The 22012-nt window shown below is 36.2% G+C and overlaps 1 protein-coding gene across 19 annotated transcripts in view; it reads left to right on the top strand.

Annotated features, from left to right (window-relative positions):
• LOC123509580 (protein scribble homolog) overlaps positions 1–20077 on the top strand; it is a 174394-nt gene extending 154317 nt beyond the window's left edge. For 6 of the 19 annotated variants that reach the window (XM_045263957.1, XM_045263956.1, XM_045263962.1 and 3 more), the window contains 9 exons: positions 224–418; positions 722–824; positions 2352–2411; positions 2713–2899; positions 3232–3391; positions 9016–9076; positions 10206–10270; positions 11207–11389; positions 17595–20077. In XM_045263957.1, the coding sequence (XP_045119892.1) occupies positions 224–418; positions 722–824; positions 2352–2411; positions 2713–2899; positions 3232–3391; positions 9016–9076; positions 10206–10270; positions 11207–11389; positions 17595–17948 (1368 nt within the window). In that variant the 3' untranslated portion in view covers positions 17949–20077. The remainder of the gene's footprint in view (positions 1–223; positions 419–721; positions 825–2351; positions 2412–2712; positions 2900–3231; positions 3392–9015; positions 9077–10205; positions 10271–11206; positions 11390–17594) is intronic. The other 13 variants (XM_045263969.1, XM_045263970.1, XM_045263967.1 and 10 more) reach the window with 9 other exon arrangements.
• The last annotated feature ends 1935 nt before the right edge of the window (positions 20078–22012 follow it).

Below are 22012 nucleotides of genomic sequence, written 5' to 3'. Positions count from 1 at the left end.
TGCGGTTCAATTTATGTGTTTAAATCATGGTTACTCCTTGGTTTTACAAACACACTAAACTTCACAATCGATGCTTTCAGTTCAGTTGCAAAAATTTATTAACTGTATTTAAACATCTTTTTATTGATTTGTGTGTGTGTGTGTGTGTGTGTGTGTGTGTGTGTGTGTGTGTGTGTGTGTGTGTGTGTGTGTGTGTCACTAACTCACTAACACCCTCATGTAGCCCATCGCCTCGGGCCGATGCAGTGCTGGTGGTGGTCAGCTCAGTAACAGTGCCTCCCCTGTACCCCCTTCCTCCTCCCCCCTCCCTGTTAGCCTCCCTAATGCCCTCACATGTGGAGGTGTGATGGAGGACTTGATTGGCTCTGAAATATCTGTGGGGCACAAGCCTGCTGGTGTAGAGGTCAGGGGGGTCAAGGTATGTGGCAGGGATGGAGCCAGTTATATAAGTATTAATAACTTCAATGTAGAAATAAATTGATTAATAATCACTAATTGTTAAAATGTAGTTTCAAGCTACTTTTTAACATCCTTGTTTATTCATGCTTAATGTTTCCTCCTCACTGCTGTCTAGAATGAATAAAACAAGTATATTCACCACACTGCTTGAGGTGTTGCTCTTATTTTTATGGTGTTTGGTTTTTCCTTGTTACTTCTGCTTGCTAGGCCATGAATATGGTGTGTGTTTTATCTGAGGTGAAGGCCTGTGGTATTCTGACAGACTGAGGAGACCCCCACCCAGAGCCCTGGCAAAATGACACTTAAGGATCGCATGAAGTTCTTTGAGGATGAGATGAAGAGGGACAAGGCTGGACCACCTAAAGGTAAGTGAATCTCATATTACTGTTAATGTACTGTTTGTTAAGTATGATGTTATTTATGTGCTGCTTTTCTTGACTTTTGTTTGATAATTTTGCATGGTGTGCCTGCAGTGTTGCTGCTTTTGTGTAAGGCTGCAACAGTCATGGTGAGCCCATTCATTGACTGCATATCCATAAAACTTGTTTGAAAGATACCATCTGTACACAGTCCTGCTTTACATTAAGATCATTTGCACTAGGATCCATTCCATTAGTGCTGTGAGCCTTGAAGCTAAGTTTAGTAACTAGATACAGCTCACATATAAATTGTTATTGATTTCTTTATCTGACCAGTAGCTACAAATTTATCTTTATTTGTTGCACTAATTCACTTAGCTTTACTTCATATGATTGAAATAGTTTTGTAAATGAAAATTCTTATCTATAATTCATAGAAATATTTTGTGTTATGATGACCATTGTTTTTTCACATTGCCTGCATGATTCTCCTCCTTCACACATCCTTCCCCTCTATTCAGGTTTTACTCACTTATTTATACAAACCATTGCTTTCCTAACATAATCCTTGTATAGTTATTCCTTTGATCTAGAAGAGAACCCTCAGTGTCTATAAAATCAACAGTTCCTTGAATTTTGTCACCGACTTCTCTTTCTTGTCATCTTGCTAACTGGCACTGACCATGGCCTAAATCACTTATTGATAGAATATTCCTAACTCATTGAAGGGACTCACTCTATGCCAACCTGTTGTCTCTCTCTCCCACCTCCCCTCTTTGTTGTTACTTCTTATCCTAATACATCTCTTGTGTACTCATCATAAAATGGGATTTAGAGTATGCTTTTTCTACATCCTGTGCATGGCCAAACACCTTTAGATGTTACAGTGCTGCCATCAAGACATTACATACCTAACAGAGCTCTTGCCCCTTACTTCTGGTAAATCTCACTAATTAAAGGTAAGGGAGTCTCCCAATGCACTGTTCCCTTCATTTGTAATGATTGTACTGTAAAAGGCATCACAGGATTGAAGATTTTAGACATTAATTACCTGATAAAAGAAGTGTTTGGTTTTTAGTTGATGAGAACTGGGAAGTACTTGATTTATCAATGTTATTAAGACTTGAAAACTTTCAACAATTCTATTACATTAAGAGTTGAAAGATGTTGAGAGAAAGTAGGTTATTATTAAAGGAAAAGATATTGGAGTTTCCTGTTCATAAATTTGTCTGATGTTCAAGCTCTGTTTTCACCTAGCACCAGACAGAGCCCCAGGAGCTCAACACCCAGCAGGAGTCACAGGCCAGTGACTCGAGATCCTCTCTATTCCATTGTCCTACCAGTCATTTCCTACAATTTCATAGTGACATAGCACCTGTTCATGTAGACCTTGGTGTTGTGAGAATTGTGTCTGGTACCGACTGAGTATTAACACCTTGTGCTTATAGTTCAGTGTGAGGTTTGGCATTTGATGTGATAAATTAGTATTGCATGTTGTATATTGTTGACCCTGCATGGTGTTGCTTCTTACAGAAAACAAGAAGTTCTCTTTCCTGAGCCAGGATGAAGTGTCCAAGATGAAAGAGGATGAAGGTTGGTGGTGTGGATTAGTGAATGTACTTTGTGATATTAGTTGTAAATGGACACCATTTATTTATTTATTTATTTTATTTTATTACTTTTTTCACTTAGTTTTTTTTTAATTAAAGTGCATTACTTAACATTCTTTTGTGGATTCAAGTAGTGTTTGCTATCTTATTGTGCCTGACATACTATGACCAGTTCTAAAGTAAATATTAGTGGTAATGTAAAGCAGTAAATGTTCCTCATAGTGTTGAGCATTCTGTGAGATGAGCAGTGGTGAAATTACACTGAGCTGGTCATGTCTTGGCAGACCGCCGGGTGGCCAACATGACAGTAGAGCAGCTTGCGGACCTCTCCCGCTTGGAAGATGTGGAGGAGATGGCAGATGACCTAGCACTGCAGCTGGGAGTGGAGAGTGACCGTCACCACTACAAGTACAATGACCATGACATTTTGGAAGGGCTTAGGGAGACCACAGAGACAGATTCTCCATACAGGTAATTTTGTATGTTGAATTGTAAGAAAGAAATCTCATGAATATTGTACTTTATTTTGTTGATTTATTTTTAGCTTCTGTTTTGAACTTTCTGAAAGCAGAGATTTTTCAATCATTTTGAGTGCTTCCATCCTCTTCCACTAATTACTAACATGTGTCATTTTCCAGGATCTAACCTTTCCCACCCACAATATGATTATCATCATCACACTCAATGCATTCTCAGAAAAAAATCTGACTTTTTAAGTGCCTTTTTTGTCACCTCCATCAATCCTTGATTATTTAATTTCAGATCTAAACTTGTATAATAAATGAGAATGCTCCTCTTTATAGATCTGGCAGTGAAATGAGTGGTGTACGAACAGCAAAGGCAGAGAGAAGAGTGAAAGGTACAGAGGAAGAAGAGGAGCACCTCTCCCCAGCTGAAAAGAGGCGACTGGAGGCAGAAAAGAGGGCAGCTTGGAGGCAAGCCAGACTAAGGAGCCTTGAGAATGTAAGTAAATAGTTGGCATTTTATAATGGCCAATAATACTTGATATTGTCACACAAAAACAATTGATAATATATATATGGATATGATTTAGAATGATGTAGACTTAACCTTCTGCTATCACGCCTTCCACTATTGCATTAACTGCTATCACACATACTTAGAAAGCTGCACATATTTCTGTATTGCGCATGAAATTACTGCTATCGCACACCCATCATTCAAAAGCTTACAGGTTATGATGTCACATGATAATTGAATTTCTCTATATACAAGCAACCCCGCTTAACGAACGGGCTACGTTCCTAAAAAAACTTTGTTAACCGAATTTTCATTAAACGAATCAATTATAACAAGTTTGACTCCTGACTTGAACTTCCATTGAGAGTAAACAAAGCAAGAGTGCATCATAGTACAGTAAAAGGTTTAATGAAAGTAAAAATTATGAAGTTAAACATTTAAGTAGTTTAATTTAAGACTGAGTCATTATAATGTACACTAATGTATGTATGTAACTTTATAATGTTGATGATCTTAAGTTTATGAAGGGAGGGAGAGTGGAGTGGGAAAGATGCTAGCTGGCAACCTGTGGAATGTAAACAAAGGACGCATCATTGTACCGCATACAAAACTTATGTACCACAAAAGGCTTTCCATTTTATCCATTGCAGAGTCACGAGTTCAGGTGGTTCTTTTAGCTTGTAAGGAAGGTACGGTCTCACCAGCCTTCTTAATAGAGTATGCTGACTTGAAAATAGTAGAGACAGTAGATGGAGTCAAGCCATGGTGGGAAGCAATGCTATTAGTTTTCTCACCTCTCTCGTGTCTGTGAATACTATCCAGCTTCACTTTGAGAGTAAGAGACTTCCTGGTCTTAACAATGCTAGGCGACATTGCAGGGCTGGTTGCAGGATATTTTGGTGGCTTGTTGAGCAAGAGAACGGGGAAGGGAAGGGGAGTGAGTGGTGCGCGTGTTGTCCACGAGAGGCGCTGGTGTATTCAAAAACCTGTTGGCTTGTGTGATACGGTGGGGCTTTCAGACTTGGAAAAAATTACCTGGACAAAATATCGTTAAAATGAGTTTGGTGCTTGTTAAACGAGCAGATGGTAGTAAAGGAAACGTTCGTTGTAGCGAAATTTTGTTGTGTGAACCTTCATTAAGCGGGGGTTGCCTGTACTTTTATTTGAAAATACAGTGATACTTTGACATACGATTTTTTGATATACGACGTGAAATTTTATATAATTTACGCCTTGAAATATGACGATATTTTTAAGATACATTTAGCCATCAGTATCTGACGAAGCGATCGCTTGACTACCCTCGTCCACCCGAACATTCAGCACGCGTTATGTATTGTTGTTCATCCTTTGTGCATGTATGTGTCTGTGCTTCTCAGCAGTATGTGTTTTTTATTAAGTTTTGTGAACTCAAGATCATGGGTCCCAAAAGTAAAAGTTTGGTGAGAAACACACAAAATAGCCTGTATTCACATACTGATTACACTTAGAAATTCAATAAACGAATGAGTACAAATGGTTTTCTGCCCACAAGCAACTCTTCCTCTTTGCAATGCAAAAAATCAGAAGTCTCTAGATGTCATGGTTACCAAAATATCACAGGTTGAATGAGGTAGTATCATCGGTATACGTGGCCTTGCGTCCGATCGGGTTCAGCAGCCTTGGCTAGATCGAGAGAAAACAGGTCCCTTGTATCCTCTCTCTCTCTCTCTCTCTCTCTCTCTCTCTCTCTCTCTCTCTCTCTCTCTCTCTCTCTCTCTCTCTCTCTCTCTCTCTCTCTCTCTCTCTCTCTCTCTCTCTCTCTCTCTCTGTTCTGATACCACTCTCATTCAAAAGTTGTCTCCCATAACATGGAGAGAAACCCAAGGTAAAGAAGTAACGAGAGGTGGCGAATCAGACACAATGAAATCACTGTCGATCGCTCCTACCATTTATCATTGGTGACACAGTGACATAGAGCATATGTTTACTCCTGATGAGTGTTGCCAGCTCACAAGCAAAGAAAACGGGAAGAAAATAAACAAAATATAGCCGTAAAAACCCTAAACGTCTATCAACGTGCCCCGTGCCTTGCGTGATGAACATCTATCGATGTGTCCCTTATTTTGCGGGTAAAGTTGTTATTTTGAGCAATATAGTTAATTTATAATATCCATACAATAAACATTGTATTTATCTTATATTAAATCTACATTTGGTTGGTATTTAAAGCATGTTATTTATAAAAAAAAATTATTTTTGGGGGGTAGGGGATAAATTCATATCACAAGAACGAATGAATTGTATTTTCATTAATTTCTATGGGAAAAATTGATTTATATACGATTTTTTTTATATACAACGATCATCACAGAACGAATTAAAATCGTATGTCGAAGTACCAATGTACAGGTAACCTCAACAAAATTTTGCTACAACAAAGGTTTCCTTTTACTACCATCTGCTCATTTAACGAACACCTAACTCGCTTTAACAAAATTTTATCCAGGGAATTTTTTCCAAGTTTGAAAGCCCCGCCGTATCATGCAAGCCGACAGGCTTTTGAATACACCAGCACCTCTCGTGGACAAAACGCGCACCACTTACTCCCCTAGTTCAAAACAATAGCAGCATCAGCAGCAGCTCGTCTTCCCTCACTCTACATGCCACCAAAACGCCCTGCAATGTCGCCTAGCATTGCTAAGAAGACCAGGAAGTCTCTTACTCTCAAAGTGAAGCTGGATATTATTCACAGACACGAGAGGCGAGAAAACTAATAGCATTGCTTCCCACCATGGCTTGACTCCATCTACTGTCTACCATTTTCAAGTCAGCAGACTCTATTAGGAAGGCTGGTGAGATCATATCTTCCTTGCAAGCTAAAAGAACCACCTGAACTCATGATTCTGCAATGGCTAAAATGGAAAGCCCTGTGGAAATGTGGTACATAAGTTTTGTATGCGGTACAATGATGCGCCATTTGTTTACATTCCACAGGTTGCCAGCTAGCATATTTCCCACTCCACTCTCCCTCCCTTCATAAATTTAAGATCATCAACATTATAAAGTTACTTACATACATACATTAGTGTACATTATAATGACTTAGTCTTAAATTAAACTGCTTAAATGTTTAACTTCATAATTTTTACTTTCATTAAACCTTTTACTGTACTATGATGCACTCTCGCTTTGTTTACTCTCAATGGAAGCTCAAATCAGGGGTTAAACTTGTTATAATTGGTTTGCTTAACGAAGGATTTTTTTAGGAACGTAACCCCTTCGTTAAGGGGGGGTTGCCTGTAGTTCTTCACATATTTCCTCAATCTACCCATCCACCTTAGCTCCAAGTCAGGAAATCAGGAAAAAAAGTTTTTAGTTTATCTAAGTGTACACTGTTGAAAGCAATCTTGCAGCACATTACACAAGCAGAAAGCATTTACCTTTTCTTGTGCTCTTCAGTTGGTCTTCTTGCTGGCACCAGACACTTAACATTTTTTCTGTACATGGTGGGCCAAAAGCCCATGTTGCTGTTCTGTTGCCATGCTCCTTGCCATAATCTATCACTTGTAGTTTGTAGGAGACTGTGTAGCTTAATCTTTCTTCTCCTGCTGCCATAATGATGAGGGTGTTGATATGGTATGTTATGATTATGAACTTAGTGTTACTCCTCAATGCTAGATGGCATTGAGTCGAGTGGTGATATTTATAAATCACAGCCTCACAGGTTAGATTGCTTTCATTTTTCCAATAATTCATTTTTAAAGTGATTATACTGGTAATGATAGTAATACCAGCTACAAAATAATGATGTATGCAATTAGGGTAGGATGCAGCTTTTTCCAGTACAGTAGAGACTCAATACTTGAACGTCTAAATAGTTGAACTTTTCAATACGCAAAAGTTCGATTTAATATTGAAAAATACTTGATTGTCAAACACCCACACACGTGGTTGTAAACAAGCTCCCTGGCCTCTTCTGCTCCTCCCTCTGCCAGTTGTACTGCCATGGTCATCAGAATAACATTCTTGTGCATTCTATCTATAGTTTTTCATTTATAAACTTACATTAACACCAAAGGCTTATTTGTGGTGAAAATATCTGGTAATCAAACGGCCGCACATTTGGTCATATACAAAGCTCTGTCCTCTCCCTTCTCGCAACCGTCACTCTCCTGATCTGATACCGTATTACTGGTAGTACCGGTATTAGCGGTAATAGGGAATACGAGATGCTGGTGTGCATCGCTAGTCCTGCTGCAGTTTTTCATTTAAAAACTTACGATGGCATCAAAGAGGCTTATTAGTGGTGAAAATAAGGAATCTGGTGGGAATGCACGTGTTAGTGAGCTACAGCCATTCACAGGAATAAAATCAGGAGAAAATTTGCAAAGACGTTTTCATGGATTGGTGACTCATCCTCCAACGGCCTTCCTCCTCCTTCCGCACCCTTCTCCCCTCCTCTTGCAAGTTATCCATCACCAGCCTTCATTTACAGTAAGTACAAATCAAAATTATAAAGAAAGTCAATAAAAATATATTGAAATTTTTATAAACTTGAGGTTTTGCTAAGATTAGAAAGAATTACCTGATTTATAGGTATCAATAGTCGAACTTTTCAGTACTCAAACAGCCATTTGGAACGAATTAAGTTCAGGTATCACATCTCCACTGTACTTTTACCTATTCTAACTGCATGCATCATTATTTTGTAGCTGGTATTACTATCATTACCAGTATTATCACCTTAAAAATGAATTATTAGAAAAATAAAAGCAATCTAACCTGTGAGGCTGTGATTTATAAATATCACCACTCTGACTGAATGCCATCTAGCATTGAGGAGTAACACTAAGTTCATAATCATAACAAAACACATCAACACCCTCATCATTATGGCAGCAGGAGGAGAAAGATTAAGCTACACAGTCTCCTACAAACTACAAGTGATAGATTATGGCAAGGAGCATGGCAACAGTACAACAGCTAGGGCTTTTGGCCCACCATGTACAGAAAAAATGTTAAGTGTCTGGTGCCAGCAAGACCAACTGAAGAGCACAAGAAAAGATAAATGCTTTCTGCTTGTGTAATGTGCTGCTAGATTGCTTTCAACAGTGTACACTTAAATGCACTAAAAACTTTTAACTTATTTTCCTGAATTTAACTTGATGAAACGGGTGTTCGTCTCATATACCCGTGTGCCCTATATGCCGTCAAATATGTTGAATAAAAATGCTTCAAAGTGTATGTTGTTTTTATGATTCTTGATCAGGTAATTTTTTTATACTGTATTATTTCTTCATTTTTATACTATTATGTGGTATATGAAAGTGACAAAAAAATTATGGCCTGGAAGTCTTAATGTCAATTTGAATTATTAGCAAAGGTTTTTCACTTAAGCTATCATGATTTTGGTCATTGTGCATTGATAGATACGTCAGTTAGACACAATAGTAGAGGGTTGGGTGTAAATATTTCAAAGGGAAGGCCTTTTGACTGTCACAAATCCTCATTGATTATTACACTTTTGCTACTGGAAGGCATTATGAATTATAACATGAGATTTATTTTAGAGAAAAGTGATAACAATGATGCTGCAAAATCCTTATAAATTTCTCACTCACCAGGATGCAGTACAAGCTCAGTATGTTATAGAGAAGTGCAGCGAGCTCTCAGAGTCTGCAAATGGTAAGGAAAACGACTATTCTTTATTTATATTTCTTAATTCTTCTTAAAGTGTGAGAAAATTTCTGGGAAATTGTAGGTATCATTTCATAAACACCTTATTACATCCATTACATTTCAGTACATACAAGTGTGTTTCACTATAGTATGCAGTATGTGTATATAGGCAATGTGTACCAGGTTATATGGAGACAACATCTCTAGATTAACTGTTTCATGAGCTTGGGTTACTTCTTTCCTTAAGGATATAATACTAATTATAGAGTCAGTCCAATAACTGAGTGTGTTTCCTTCAAACATCAAGCAGTGTGCATTCATTATCTTTTCATTCTCCATGTGTATTGTATATAGTTTTGTACTTGTGTCAGTATGCATCTCTGGCATTACTGCCTCAGGTCTTTTTCATGTTTAGTTATTACTATTATTGCATATTTTTCATTTAGGTTAGAATTATTTTCTGAATATATTTTTGTTTAGAAAACTTTATAATATGATTTTGGATGGAAGACAAAAAAAAAAAAAAAAAAAAAAAGTATAACTGGATATGAGGTGTGAGGTGTAAGGGCAGAATGCAGGCTATGAACGAGATGATGTGAATAATGTTAGATACTAGAGAGAATGTGTTGAGTAAGGAAGTCATCTCAGTGATGCAGATGAAAAGAGAGCAAATATGGAAAAGAAAAGGTAAAGAAAACTTTTTCTATTATATTCTGTATTTATTCTTTGATTCTCTGCTTATAATGGTACTTGGTAATCTTGAGGAGGGGAAAAAATAGTGATTGTTATGGAGATTGCTCATATTTTTTTTTTTATTTCTTGAAAGTGTATAGTGTGTTTCCCACTGTCCACTCTCTAATGTCCACATGCATGTACTGTATGTGAATTTGTCTACTGTTTTAAAAGATGAAGTGATGCTGTTTCTCCAGGTGTGTTATAAATGTTGGTGGTTGGAATTGGAAGGTTCTTAAGGTGAGCTGTAAGGGGCATGCTGTGCTCTGGTTTTGTACAAGGACAAGGTTTAGTACCTTGTCTCACTCTTCCTACTTCATTATCTTTTTATCCTTTCCCTTTCTCCAAGTGTGTTCTTTCTTGTTTGTGAGTGCCTGAATGTCCATGTGTCTACCTCTTCCAGATAACACTAGTAATGACAACTCAGTTATTAGCCACAACAACCTGGACCAAGAGAATAACTTGCCCGTAAGTAGTGTATGGTGCACTCCTGCTCCCCCTCTGCTGAGTGTTAGCTAGATATCCCTACAAGCAAGTAAGAATGCAATGATACCAGTCACTTTATGACCTAGAAAGTCACAAGTTATTGTTATTTAAATTAATGGTTCTTATTGTCTAAATAAGACAACAAATCATTATATTGTGCTGTCAAATTGTCATAAATTGTTGTTGTCTCAGCTCGTCTGCTTCATTAACATTTTGTGTAAATGTACAGTCCTTAGTTGCTTGTATCCTTCAGGCCACTGAGTCAGGGGGCTGTGGCAGGCTGTACCACAGGCCAATTTTATGAGTTTCCCTTTGCTGTAACATTTTCTGGTTAGTGGCTAATGTGATGAAATGGCTATTTAACATCTTACAAGATTTTGTTTGCATGTTGTGTAATATTTGATATATTTATTGGCTGTTATTAGCATTGTGTGTGTGTGTGTGTGTGTGTGTAATATATATATATATATATATATATATATATATATATATATATATATATATATATATATATATATATATATATATATATATATATACTCACACACACACACAAAATATTCAGTAAAGTTTGGCTTCATGTTTTATACTTAGAACTGTTGGTGCACATAATTTTTGTGGTGTTTTTGGGCCCAACATTAACTAAAAAGTAGTATGAAAGAGATGTCTGTGTCTTGTGTAGGTGCTCAGTTTGCATCTTTTTGAAGTTATGATCCTGCTAACATCATCAGTGAGATGTCTATAATTGTAATCAGATGCATTGGTTGATAGAACATTTAAAAATGTATCAAAACATGAAGTGGCAATTACATAATAAACAAGTCTGTTCTTGAATGTTGTAGCAGAATTGTAGTTTAATGGAGACAGGTTCATGTGAATGGAAGGTAGGAAATACTCAGCTGTACTACTTTGAGCCAGAGCTTGAATCACAAGTGGTCCAAACTGGTTGTGATCACGAAACCCACCGAGAAGATTGTGGCTGAGCGAGACCGTGTCCTGTCTGAGAAAGTGATGCGCAAGACGGTGCCAATCTTGGACCCCAACACAGGGGATGTGAACGTTGAGACCACGGAGACTATTGAAAGGATCATTGAGCGTGAGGTGACAACCAGCAGCTCTTGATGGAGAGGCTGTCTGAGGGTCAGAGGACATGGCAGCTTCCAGCCACACCTTGTGCCTGTCTTGTGTTACTTCTTCCACTTTAGTACATATATGGCTCTCAACTTATTATGTGTTATCAGGAAAATACATCACCACAGCATAAAGCTTCAAGTTTATTACTATATGGCTTTGTTAGAGTTGACTTGTATTTAACTTGGTGTGGTGCGTAGCTGTCATTTTTTTTATTCATTTATTTATTTATTTATTTTTATCTTAGCCTTGTAGGTCCCAAGTGGTGGCTGGACTCTTGCTTTTCCTCTCAGCCTCCAGTTAAGATATTGTGCTTTGGGAATGAGATCTTTTCAAAAAGCTGCCAGCAAAAGAGTTAAATAGGATAAACTCTTGAGCCTGTGTCTGCCACCAAGCACCTCTGGTAGTGAGAGTAAATGATAGTAGTCTTCTCTCACTTGCTGAGTAGATTATGATCCACCACTCTAAGTAGTAAGCTTGATGGCACCTTTTTCTACTACTACTACTACTACTACTACTACTACTACTCTCTCTCTCTCTCTCTCTCTCTCTCTCTCTCTCTCTCTCTCTCTCTCTCTCTCTCTCTCTCTCTCTCTCTCTCTCTCTCTCTCTCTCTCTCTCTCTCCAAGTAACCTTTAGTTGACCTTACCTCCCTTTATACATTGCCTGAGATTGAATTTCACAGATTAAATCTGCAAGTAGCACCACTGGTGACACACTGGTGATGTAATGCCCCCTATGGTGTACCTCTCCATCCCTCTCCACCTCTATGAAACAATTGGTAACCTCACTCATTCAATGTCACCATCAGCCTTTAGATGTTCATACTTTTTGTGATGTTAAGCACAGTAGAGTAAATGCACACAAATGAGTAAGCTGCTAGGGAAACTGAACATATAGCAGTGGACATTTCCTTCTGCCTCTGGTAGAATTATAAATTTTCCTCATCTGTGATGCTTGTGTTCTATCACTCCTCAATAAGATATCCAGTTATCTTCTTCCTATGCTAGAGATTTGAACCTCACTCCTATTACTGATTGTGAGCAAACTTTTCATTGTGGGGAGGGAAGGAAGGAATCTTAATTCTGGATTAGTGCAGTCTTCTACCCTATGGTCCATAGATTTTTGGCATTAGTTCATCATTCAAGACCATGAAAGACAAAAACTTAATTATTTTGCTCTTACCCTCCCCCTGCCCACTATCTTTGTATTAGCAATGCATGGTTCTCTCACTGATGGTCATTTGTTGCACACCATCAAGCAGTGAATGATATTCCCCTCACTATCACTCTGCACCCATGCACTGCTAGCCATATGAATGATACTGAATTAAGTTCCTGTTATTTACCTGTGGAACCCTAGTGTTCTCTTCTCTGATTCTCTTAAGATTATTACTATAAAGCTTTTTCTTGAAATGTATAAAAGATATGGATCATGTAGGCTTTAAACTTTTTTGCTTAATTCAGAGACATGCTTCAGAAGTAATCATAAAATGAATTGTTAAATATCTAAAGCTTGATTCCTTTATCCTTACCTAAGTTCTTCAACTTAACTAAATCTTTACTCTCAAGATGCCTATAAGATACTGTGAATCAGTGTTGTCAATGCCTCATGTATGTTATGTAGTGCAGTGGTGCAGCAGTAATTATTTATCATCATAGTAATTAGAAACTATAATGTCACTACTAGTATGACATTACTGATAAGTATGCTATTAGTATATGTTAACTGACACTGACTGCTCTTTTTTCATGTCATTGATGAAATAAGTAAATTAGTCATTTACTTGCTGTCCAGTTTAGATTTACTATGATATGAACAATTATCTACAAGATAACTACTGTGACATTTTTTATTCTTGAGGAAGTTCTACCATTGAAACCTGCCACTGGGAGTGTGTGTGTGAGTGTGAGTGTGCATGTGTGTGCATGAGCAATTATAGTAATGTGGAGTACAAAGGCTTCAAAATTACTGTATATACCGGATTATAAGACAATCCCCAATTTTTTAAGGAAAAGTTTAGGTTTTGACACTCAAAGTGTTTGCCCAGCGGTGGGTTGCATTGCATACTGTGAAAAATCTTTGATTTCTCTGCGATGATGGACATACTTTATTTTTTGATATTCAGTGTCTCTCTATACTGTACTATATTTTTCCTTTCCTAAATTTGTTGACATATTTTTGTCTCTTTGTTTTGCATATTTAAAAAGTGAATGCTACATGGTTTTATGATCAACTTAGTTCAATAGAAAGAGAGAGAAGATGAAATAAGATAAAAAGATGATATCAGGAAAATTATGAAATTATGAAAAGATCAATAAAGAAAATTATTGAAGTTTATCAAGGAAAGTCTAATTGTGATATGAATGATTTGTTATAGAAAAGTTTTATGTTCTTCTGAATGAAAAATGCAAGATAATATAGTTTTCTTACATGTATTAGGAAAAAAAAGTTTTCAGTTAATTTTTATAGCAGATATTTTTTATTTATTCTGTTTTTGTTTCTTTACTTATGTTTGTTTATATATGCAATTCAAAAGAGTCAGCAATGGCAGCTTTTTTTACAATTTGTCCAAATAATATCAGGAAAAATATTAAAAGATCAATAAAAAAAAGCATTGAAGCTTGTCAAGGAAAGTCTAATTGTGATATCTGTTTCAATGATATGTTATAGAAAAGTTTTATATTCTTCTGAAGGAAAAAAATGCAAGATAATATATTTTTCCTACATGTACAGTGGAGACTCAATACTCGAACTTAATTAGTTCCAAATGGCCATTCGAGTATTAAAATGTTTGACTATTGATACCTATAAATCAGATCATTTGTTCCAGCCATTGCCAAACCCAAGTTTAGAAAAAAAAAAAGTTTAATTTTGCAGTCGCCGCTAGCATTGGCGCACAGAAGCGGGGTTAGCCTGTCTTTCATGGGCTTGTGTCCTGGCAAACACTTCTCTTCCTTTGTTATATATATGTCATGTTTGGTAGTTTTTTTTTTTTTCAAAAACAGGCCAGTTTCATCACAATTAAAGATCTGTTGTGGGCTTAAGCACTCCATATCCACAAATTTCTTAAATTCAGGCACAAATTACTCAGCGGCAACTCTGTCAGCATTTGCGGCCTCGCCGAGCATCACAACAGAATTAATTCCAGCTCTGTTCTTGAAATTCACAAACCAGCCTTTACTTGCTTTAAAATCATCATTGGAGTCAGATGTAGTATCACAAATATGATCACGATGCAGCAGCCTAGCCTTCGCACAAATTATGCCCTCTGACAAAGAATCACCAGCCATCTGCCTTTGGTTTATTCAATCAACAATTTTTCCATTTCTTCCATTGCCACAGGTCGCTTATATTGCCTTTTCACACCAATCGCCACATCAGCTCTTTTAATGAGCTCTGTCTTTTTCAGATTGCCATACAGTACTCAGCTGCAAGATCGGTTATTCTTCCTTTTTTCTCGTATTTATCAATAATCTTCTTTTTCCTTTCGATGGTTGTCACTACATTCTTTCTTGTAGGCTAATTCTCACCACTAACAAGCCACTTCGGTGCCATTGTAAGCTTCTAAATGCAAAAAAAAAAAAAGAAAGCGCAGGACAATGTTATTCTTATGACAGCGAAGGATCAACTGGTTGTGGTGGACCGGTGGGGCGGCAAGAAGGATGAGGCCTTTTTTGTTTACAGCCACGTGGCCAAACGTTCGACTAATTGGTATTTTTTTTAGTATTAAGTCAAACTTTTGTGTTCGACTATTGAAAAGTTCAACTATTTAGACGTTCAAGTCTCCACTGTATTAGAAAAAATGTGGAGACAAGACGACTATTTTTCATATAATTTTTATAACACTAAAAATTAAATAAGTTTCATGTTATTTTTTCAATCAGTGTTTGTTATGCCCTCCAACACATACTTTTTATTGCAATTTTACCATATAATCCAATTTATATTAATAATAAGATTAAAATGTGGTATATGTGAAAACTGTTGTATGACCAACCAGTGGGTTGCATTGCAACAGTGGATAGCAACTGATGACCCAATGGTGGGTTGTATCTATCGCAGGTAATGTGTTAAACAATTAATGTGAACAAGAGTGCATTTTCCTCATAGGTTTATTTTGTGAAAGAGATGCCTTCATCATACTCATCTGGGACAACAGTCAATATTGTTTGCAAAACAGCTTGGCTGTGTTTTGCTGTAGTAGCACATTTCTAGTCTCATATTTGTGATAAAATCTTGACGTTATACATACCTTGACATAGTATTTCCTCAGCCATATTAAAGTAGTTCTGTGGCTGCTACATTACTCCTTAAAGATGAAAGACATCATTGCTATATGATTTCATTGATATTCATATTGAACATATGTCCACTTTGTTATTTGTATGTTGAGGTAGTCACAGGTGAGCAACATTCTTATCATAAAACATGATTTGCTCTTCTCTGAGGGGTGATGCAAGTGTTGGAAGTTTATCCATAATATCCTAATTTTAATCAATTGTGAAGGGCAGGAGTATGTTCTTTTATTTATTTATTTATTTATTATTATTTTTTTTTTTTACTTATTTTATTATTTTATTTATTTATTTATTTATTTATTTATTTTTATTTACTATTTTTTTTTATGTAAGAAGGAAGACCAGCAAAGGGCAACAAAAATTGTGATAAAAGAAAAGGCCTACTGAGGTGCTGGTGCTCAAACTTGAAAAGAAACTAATGTATTGTGAATATGCTATAAGCTACACCATCTGTGTATGTATACAGTATAAAAAAGTACAAATGTGATAAAATGCCCTTGAATATTAATCTGAATATATGTGCATGTTTATTGGTTATCTTAGCCATCTCTTTCATTTGTGGACTGTCAGCCAGGTACATATATTCATATTTTTTTAAAATAAAAGTATGCAGGAATTCTTTAAGTATTTAACACATTTCAGCCAGCATGTACTGCCAACCAAAGTTATTGTTAAGATCAGTTTGGTTTCTCTCTTTGAAACACTTTTCTGGTTTCATGTGGTTCTTCTTTTTTCCTCCTCTTCAGAAAATTAAAATGGTTATTATGCATTCCATCCTAAAAGGTGATTGGTATACATTCTTATGTTCAGGTGCAGCTTTAATATTTATTAAGAATAGTGAAATAGTGTAGATTTTGATAGTTTTAAGGCATACAGTGGGAGTCAGTGAAGTTTGGAGTATGATACTTAGGAAGAGCTTGGCACTTCCACAACATAGTGTCTGTATTGGCATAAGTATGTTTTTGATTTTGGGTAGCTATTGCAAATTTGCACATCTGACTTGCAGAAGCAAAGACCTCAGATATTAAATTTGTTTTGATTTATCACATAGCTAAGCCCAGAAGTACTGCCTCACTGCCAGGCTGTATCAGTGTGGGCATGTCATCTTCTCTACCACTCCTTATGTCTGTTAAGCTGTTCTGTTAGGATTAAGTTGTCTCAATTACTTTATGGCAAGCAGACCTTCAGCCCACCAGTGTTCACCAGCTGTTTACAGGGTGGCTTAAATTAATTAACTGTTGACTGATGAGAAGAGATAAAGTATTCTGAGGAAAGAAAAAAAATCCTGAACACATCATGCTATCAACTTTAATGACTCCCATCATAATTAAAGCATGCTCTAGTGCATGACACTGCATGCTTTTATGTGAGCAACTTTAGATGAGCTAAGTACTTGATCACCTGTAGTGATAAATTTTGTAAGCTGCTGCTGCTGCTTTTTTTTTTTTTTTTTTTTTTTTTTTTTATAGCTATGATAAATATAGTGTACAAATGTAAATTCCTTACAATTACAGAAACAGTAACCTGGCATAGATAAAAGATTACATACTGCATTTTTTATTTACTTATTTTCTTTAAGAACATGCTGTTTTACTAGAAGTGAAAAATCTTGTTCCATTTAGAATGCACTTGGTTAATTGACTTTATGAAGTGCATTATATGTTCACTTACATACATGCAGTGATTTTAATTATGTTAAAATAAACACACTGAAATTTATGACATCTTGACTAATTCCAGTGAATGTTTCATTTTAGCTTACAAGACAAGGATCATTAGGAAGTATTAACCACTCAAATCATTATTGTCATGCCTGATTAGTATATATTTATTGAAAAAGCAAAACTTAATTAAATAATTATGTTTTCCAACAGGTGGAGACTTGTCGAGAGACTTTAATGACCCTCTCTTTGACTGATGCGGAAAATGCTAACACAGATCCAACAGAAACCACAGATCCTACTACAGACAGCAGGACACAAGACCATGCGTCTGACACTTGTGACAACCAGCCAGCAAAAAGCACCAACAAAAGAAAGGAGAATCAAGGGAATATCCAGACCAGAGATTCTGTGAACTATGATGGAGACTCCACGGCAAGCTCACCTGAAGACCCTGAAGAGTCTGTCACGGGGGACTTTGCTGCAATGTCAACAGATGATTCCGACCATGATTTGCACATTCCTTTACCTCAGAATAGCTCATTGGACCACCATGTCAAGAAGTGATCAGGTTGAAATGTACTTTCATTCAGTCTTATTATCGTTATTATTTTTATTATTCTTTTTTTAATTTTGTGATGTAAATTAACCGTAAATTTTAGTGTAGTTTAAGTTATAAAACATGTTGTGTGCTCATGTGGTGTATGACCTTGTATGTGTCTGTGTGTGTGTAGGTAAGAGAGAGAGAGAGAGAATGTATGTTTTTATTTTATTTTTTCTACCTTTATTTTTGTTTGATTAACACCATCTACACATCATAAGGAAAAAACTGAAAAGCACTGAAGGTCAAATAAAACATATCAAGTTTTGAATAAGACTGAGCCTTGTGAGCAGCAATCCTCACATTAGCTCTGGAAAAAGCTGAACTTGGACTATAAATGACCTTTCCATTCTAGCTGTCAGTGCTGTGACAAATTACAATTGTGATTAAAAAAAATTTAGCTTTAAATATGATGGTATCAGGCATTTATGATTTCTTACTGAATGTTCATTTGTGTAAATGCCTTAAATCAATTACCTCGTGGATCTGCTCTGAACAGCCGTGTGCTTCAGCATGTCTTCAGGTTTACTGTTGATGCATGGTAATGATTGAAGAGGCATGATTGTTAAGATTATCTATTTTTGAATGAAACTGAAAGTTTGCAAAGCTTTAGCTGTTAGTTCTAAAGCATTGTCAAGCCTCCTTTTAGTGTTATATGATGTACATGTGAAGCTACATACATTGTTGTGGATATAAATATCCATAGTTTTTATTTTGTCCAAGTTGGTACATACTTCTCTTGATGTAAATATTTAAAGACAGTTAAGCTAGGTGTACAACTTGGTAAATATCTTTTGTAAGGATTTTATATTGAGGAATAACTTCTCAGATTCCATAGTTGCAAGTTGTAGTATGTGGGATATTATCAAATTTTAATCCATAATTTGATTGATTATTGCTTTTTAAATTTTTAGTAAAGATTTATACTTACTTTTCCATTGATTACAGTAGGTTTTGTCAGGTGGGAATGATACCAATGCTTTAAGTTATTTACTGTATTATGATATAGTATGAAAGACAGTGAGAGCTCTACCATCCCATCTTCCAGCTTATAAATGAATACATTTAGCTATCAAACTTTCATGAAAAGACAAAGTTGTGTTAAAACCTTGTTATCCAAATCTGAGAAGGTCCTGTTTAAGCCATGTGACATGGTTGGCATGTGTGGTGATGGTGATGCACTACACAAGCCTTATTGTTTTGGTTGTGAGAGCTCATCCTACATTTAGATGTTGTACCAGACCCAACACAATTTTATTTGGCCTCTTGGACATCTAATTAGCTGACTAACAGAAACATCTTGTGATGGCAGCATGATGTAATAAACATCAAAGGCAAAGTTTATATTACAAGAATAATTATAGGTAGTGTATTGCAGACAAACATGATTCAATGATGTAATCTGAAAAATAACTGTTTGAAGTATTTTGAAAGTGAAGGACATCATGTTAAGTTTTCTACAGCAGCAGAAAGTGTCACACTGAGGAGGAATGTCAGCTGTTTCAGAGCAGCATAAATTGCAGTGCAGCAATAGAAAGCCAGTGGCTGGGTTATCACTGACTTAACAAATAATGTAGTAACAGTTTTAAAAGTTAGCAGTCAATTAATGTGTAATATTTTGTAATGAGGATAATTTTTCTACTTGTATTTTATCTATTTTAGATTTTTAGAGGTTAACTTTCCATGCAAAGATTTTTTTTACAGTCTAACATACTTGGTTTCCCAGAAATGAGATAATGGAGCTTCTATAATATTTCAATAATTTTTGTCTCCACTTATAAGAAATTGGAGTGAATGATTACTTTACCTTAATACTGACTTGCTACCAAATCCCTTACTGAGTATAGAGAGCTGGCTCCTTGTCATTATTATGATCCATTCCATGTCAATCACTTGACATGTGCTATCTGGCTGATTGTAATGTGAATTATTACCTATTATGTGTTCCTTGTTTTCTTGCTTGGCCCACACTACCTGCTCTGTGTTAAAGGGCTAGTGACTGAACAAGTGTCCCACCTGTGCAGCTTCCAAAGCACTGTGAGTCCTGTTAACACACATGACCATATCCATTTTGTAAATAAAGTGTTATATAAATTACTTTGGCTTCATTTAGTTATTATTTAATATTGGTAGAGGTTTCTTTTGAATACGAAACATATTTGAGCTGACATTCTTGATTTTATACATTGTTTAGAGAAGAATTCCCTGCAACAAAATCTATAGAGGTTCTCTTTTACCGCACATTTTAGTTAATGCATTTCTGGCTTTATGCGTATTCTCACTTTGTTCCCATCACTTGTACAATGTGCAAAATTTCTGACTTTATGCCCACTTGGCAAAAAAGTTTCATGTGAGAACAAAATATATTTGCTATAAATTTTGTTTTTTCCAGCCAAAAACCAATAGAATATATTAGAATAAATTTTAAAATTATATTTCAACAACAAAAATAATAATTAAATGTTAAAATATATAAATTAAACATTACATAACAAGGAACCAATGAGACAGGTCAGTGCCGTGTTTATGTTTTGGTTTCATGTTTCACCTTTGCTAAACATTATGATATTTTTTACCTTTATAGGTTAGTGATACATAATATTTGTGATCATTCTAGGTTTGTGAATATGGCTCCTTCCAAAGAAAAGGGTGTCACAGGTATAGCTTATCAAGAAATGTAAAATATTTTTGCTTCAAGAGAAACTAGACATTATAGCCAAGGTTGAGGCAGGTGAGAAGCTCCTTGAAGTAGGCAGATATTACTCTACTAATGAGTCCACAGTGTGTAACATGGTGAAATTTAAAGATGCCATGAAGAAAGCAGTACAGGAATGACTGATATGGGGCCCCTTATGGGAGGGGTGGTCTCAGGGGTCAGTTGTGCCTCAATCTTATTTATAACATAGGGTTCTATTATTCTGTTAGTGCTTTTTTTATATATGTGCACATTTTCTCAATCCCTTTCCTGTGCATTGCGGGAGGACCGCTGTATTTGTTTAGTTTTATAAAGTTTTGAAGTTCTTGATTTCAAACTACAGAAATTAGGAAAGGAACTATGAGGATTACAAAGGAAAAGGCTAAAACCATACTTCTTATGGTCACCCAATTCACTTCCTTAACTTGTTGCCTGCAGGCGACAACACAGTGTCGTCGGTAAAAAAAGATACAGGCAATCCCCGCTTAATGAAGGGGTTACGTTCCTGAAAAACACTTCGTTAAGCGAAACTTCATTAAGCGAACCGATTATAACAAGTTTAACCCCCTTACTTGAACTTCCATTAAATCATTAGCAAGAAATATCACGAACGGGAAGGTACTAAGAAAACTCTTAGGAAAAATCTTGGAATGGAAAATCTTTGAAGAAAAAATATCTGAGAGTAAGCAAAGCGAGAGTGAATCATAATACAGTGAAAGGTTTAATGAAAGTAAAAATTAGGAAGTTTAACATTTAGGCAGTTAAATTTAATTTGTCATTATAATGTACACTAATGTATGTATGTACGTAATTTTATAATGTTGATGATCTTAAATTTATGAAGGGTGGGAGAGTGAAACGGGAAAGACACTAACCGGCAACCTGTGGAATGTAAACAAAGGGCGCATCATAGTACCGCATACAAAACTTATGTACCACATTTCCACAAGGCTTTCCATTTTATCCATTGTAGAGTCATGAGTTCAGGTGGTTCTTTTAGCTTGCAAGGAAGATACAGTCTCATCAGCCTTCTTAATAGTCTGCTGACTTGAAAATAGTAGAGACAGTATATGGAGTCAAGATGGGGGCCAGCAATGCTATAGTTTTCTCGCCTCTCTCGTGTCTGTGAATAATATCCAGCTTCACTTCGAGAGTAAGAGACTTCTTGGTCTTCTTAGGAACGCTAGACCACATTGCAGGGTGTGTTTTGGTGGTAAGTTGAGCAAGTGAAGACGAGCTGCTGCTGACACTATTATGGGAGTGAGTGGTGCATGTGCTGTCCACGAGACTTGATCTTGATCTTGATCTTGATTCTACAGGTGTCCCAGGATTTCT

This window comes from Portunus trituberculatus, chromosome 27, assembly GCF_017591435.1.
Source record: "Portunus trituberculatus isolate SZX2019 chromosome 27, ASM1759143v1, whole genome shotgun sequence".
In the NCBI taxonomy this organism is placed as follows: Eukaryota; Metazoa; Arthropoda; class Malacostraca; order Decapoda; family Portunidae; genus Portunus; species Portunus trituberculatus.
Note: the sequence above shows the minus strand (reverse complement) of the source record. Positions and strands in the feature narration are given on the sequence as shown.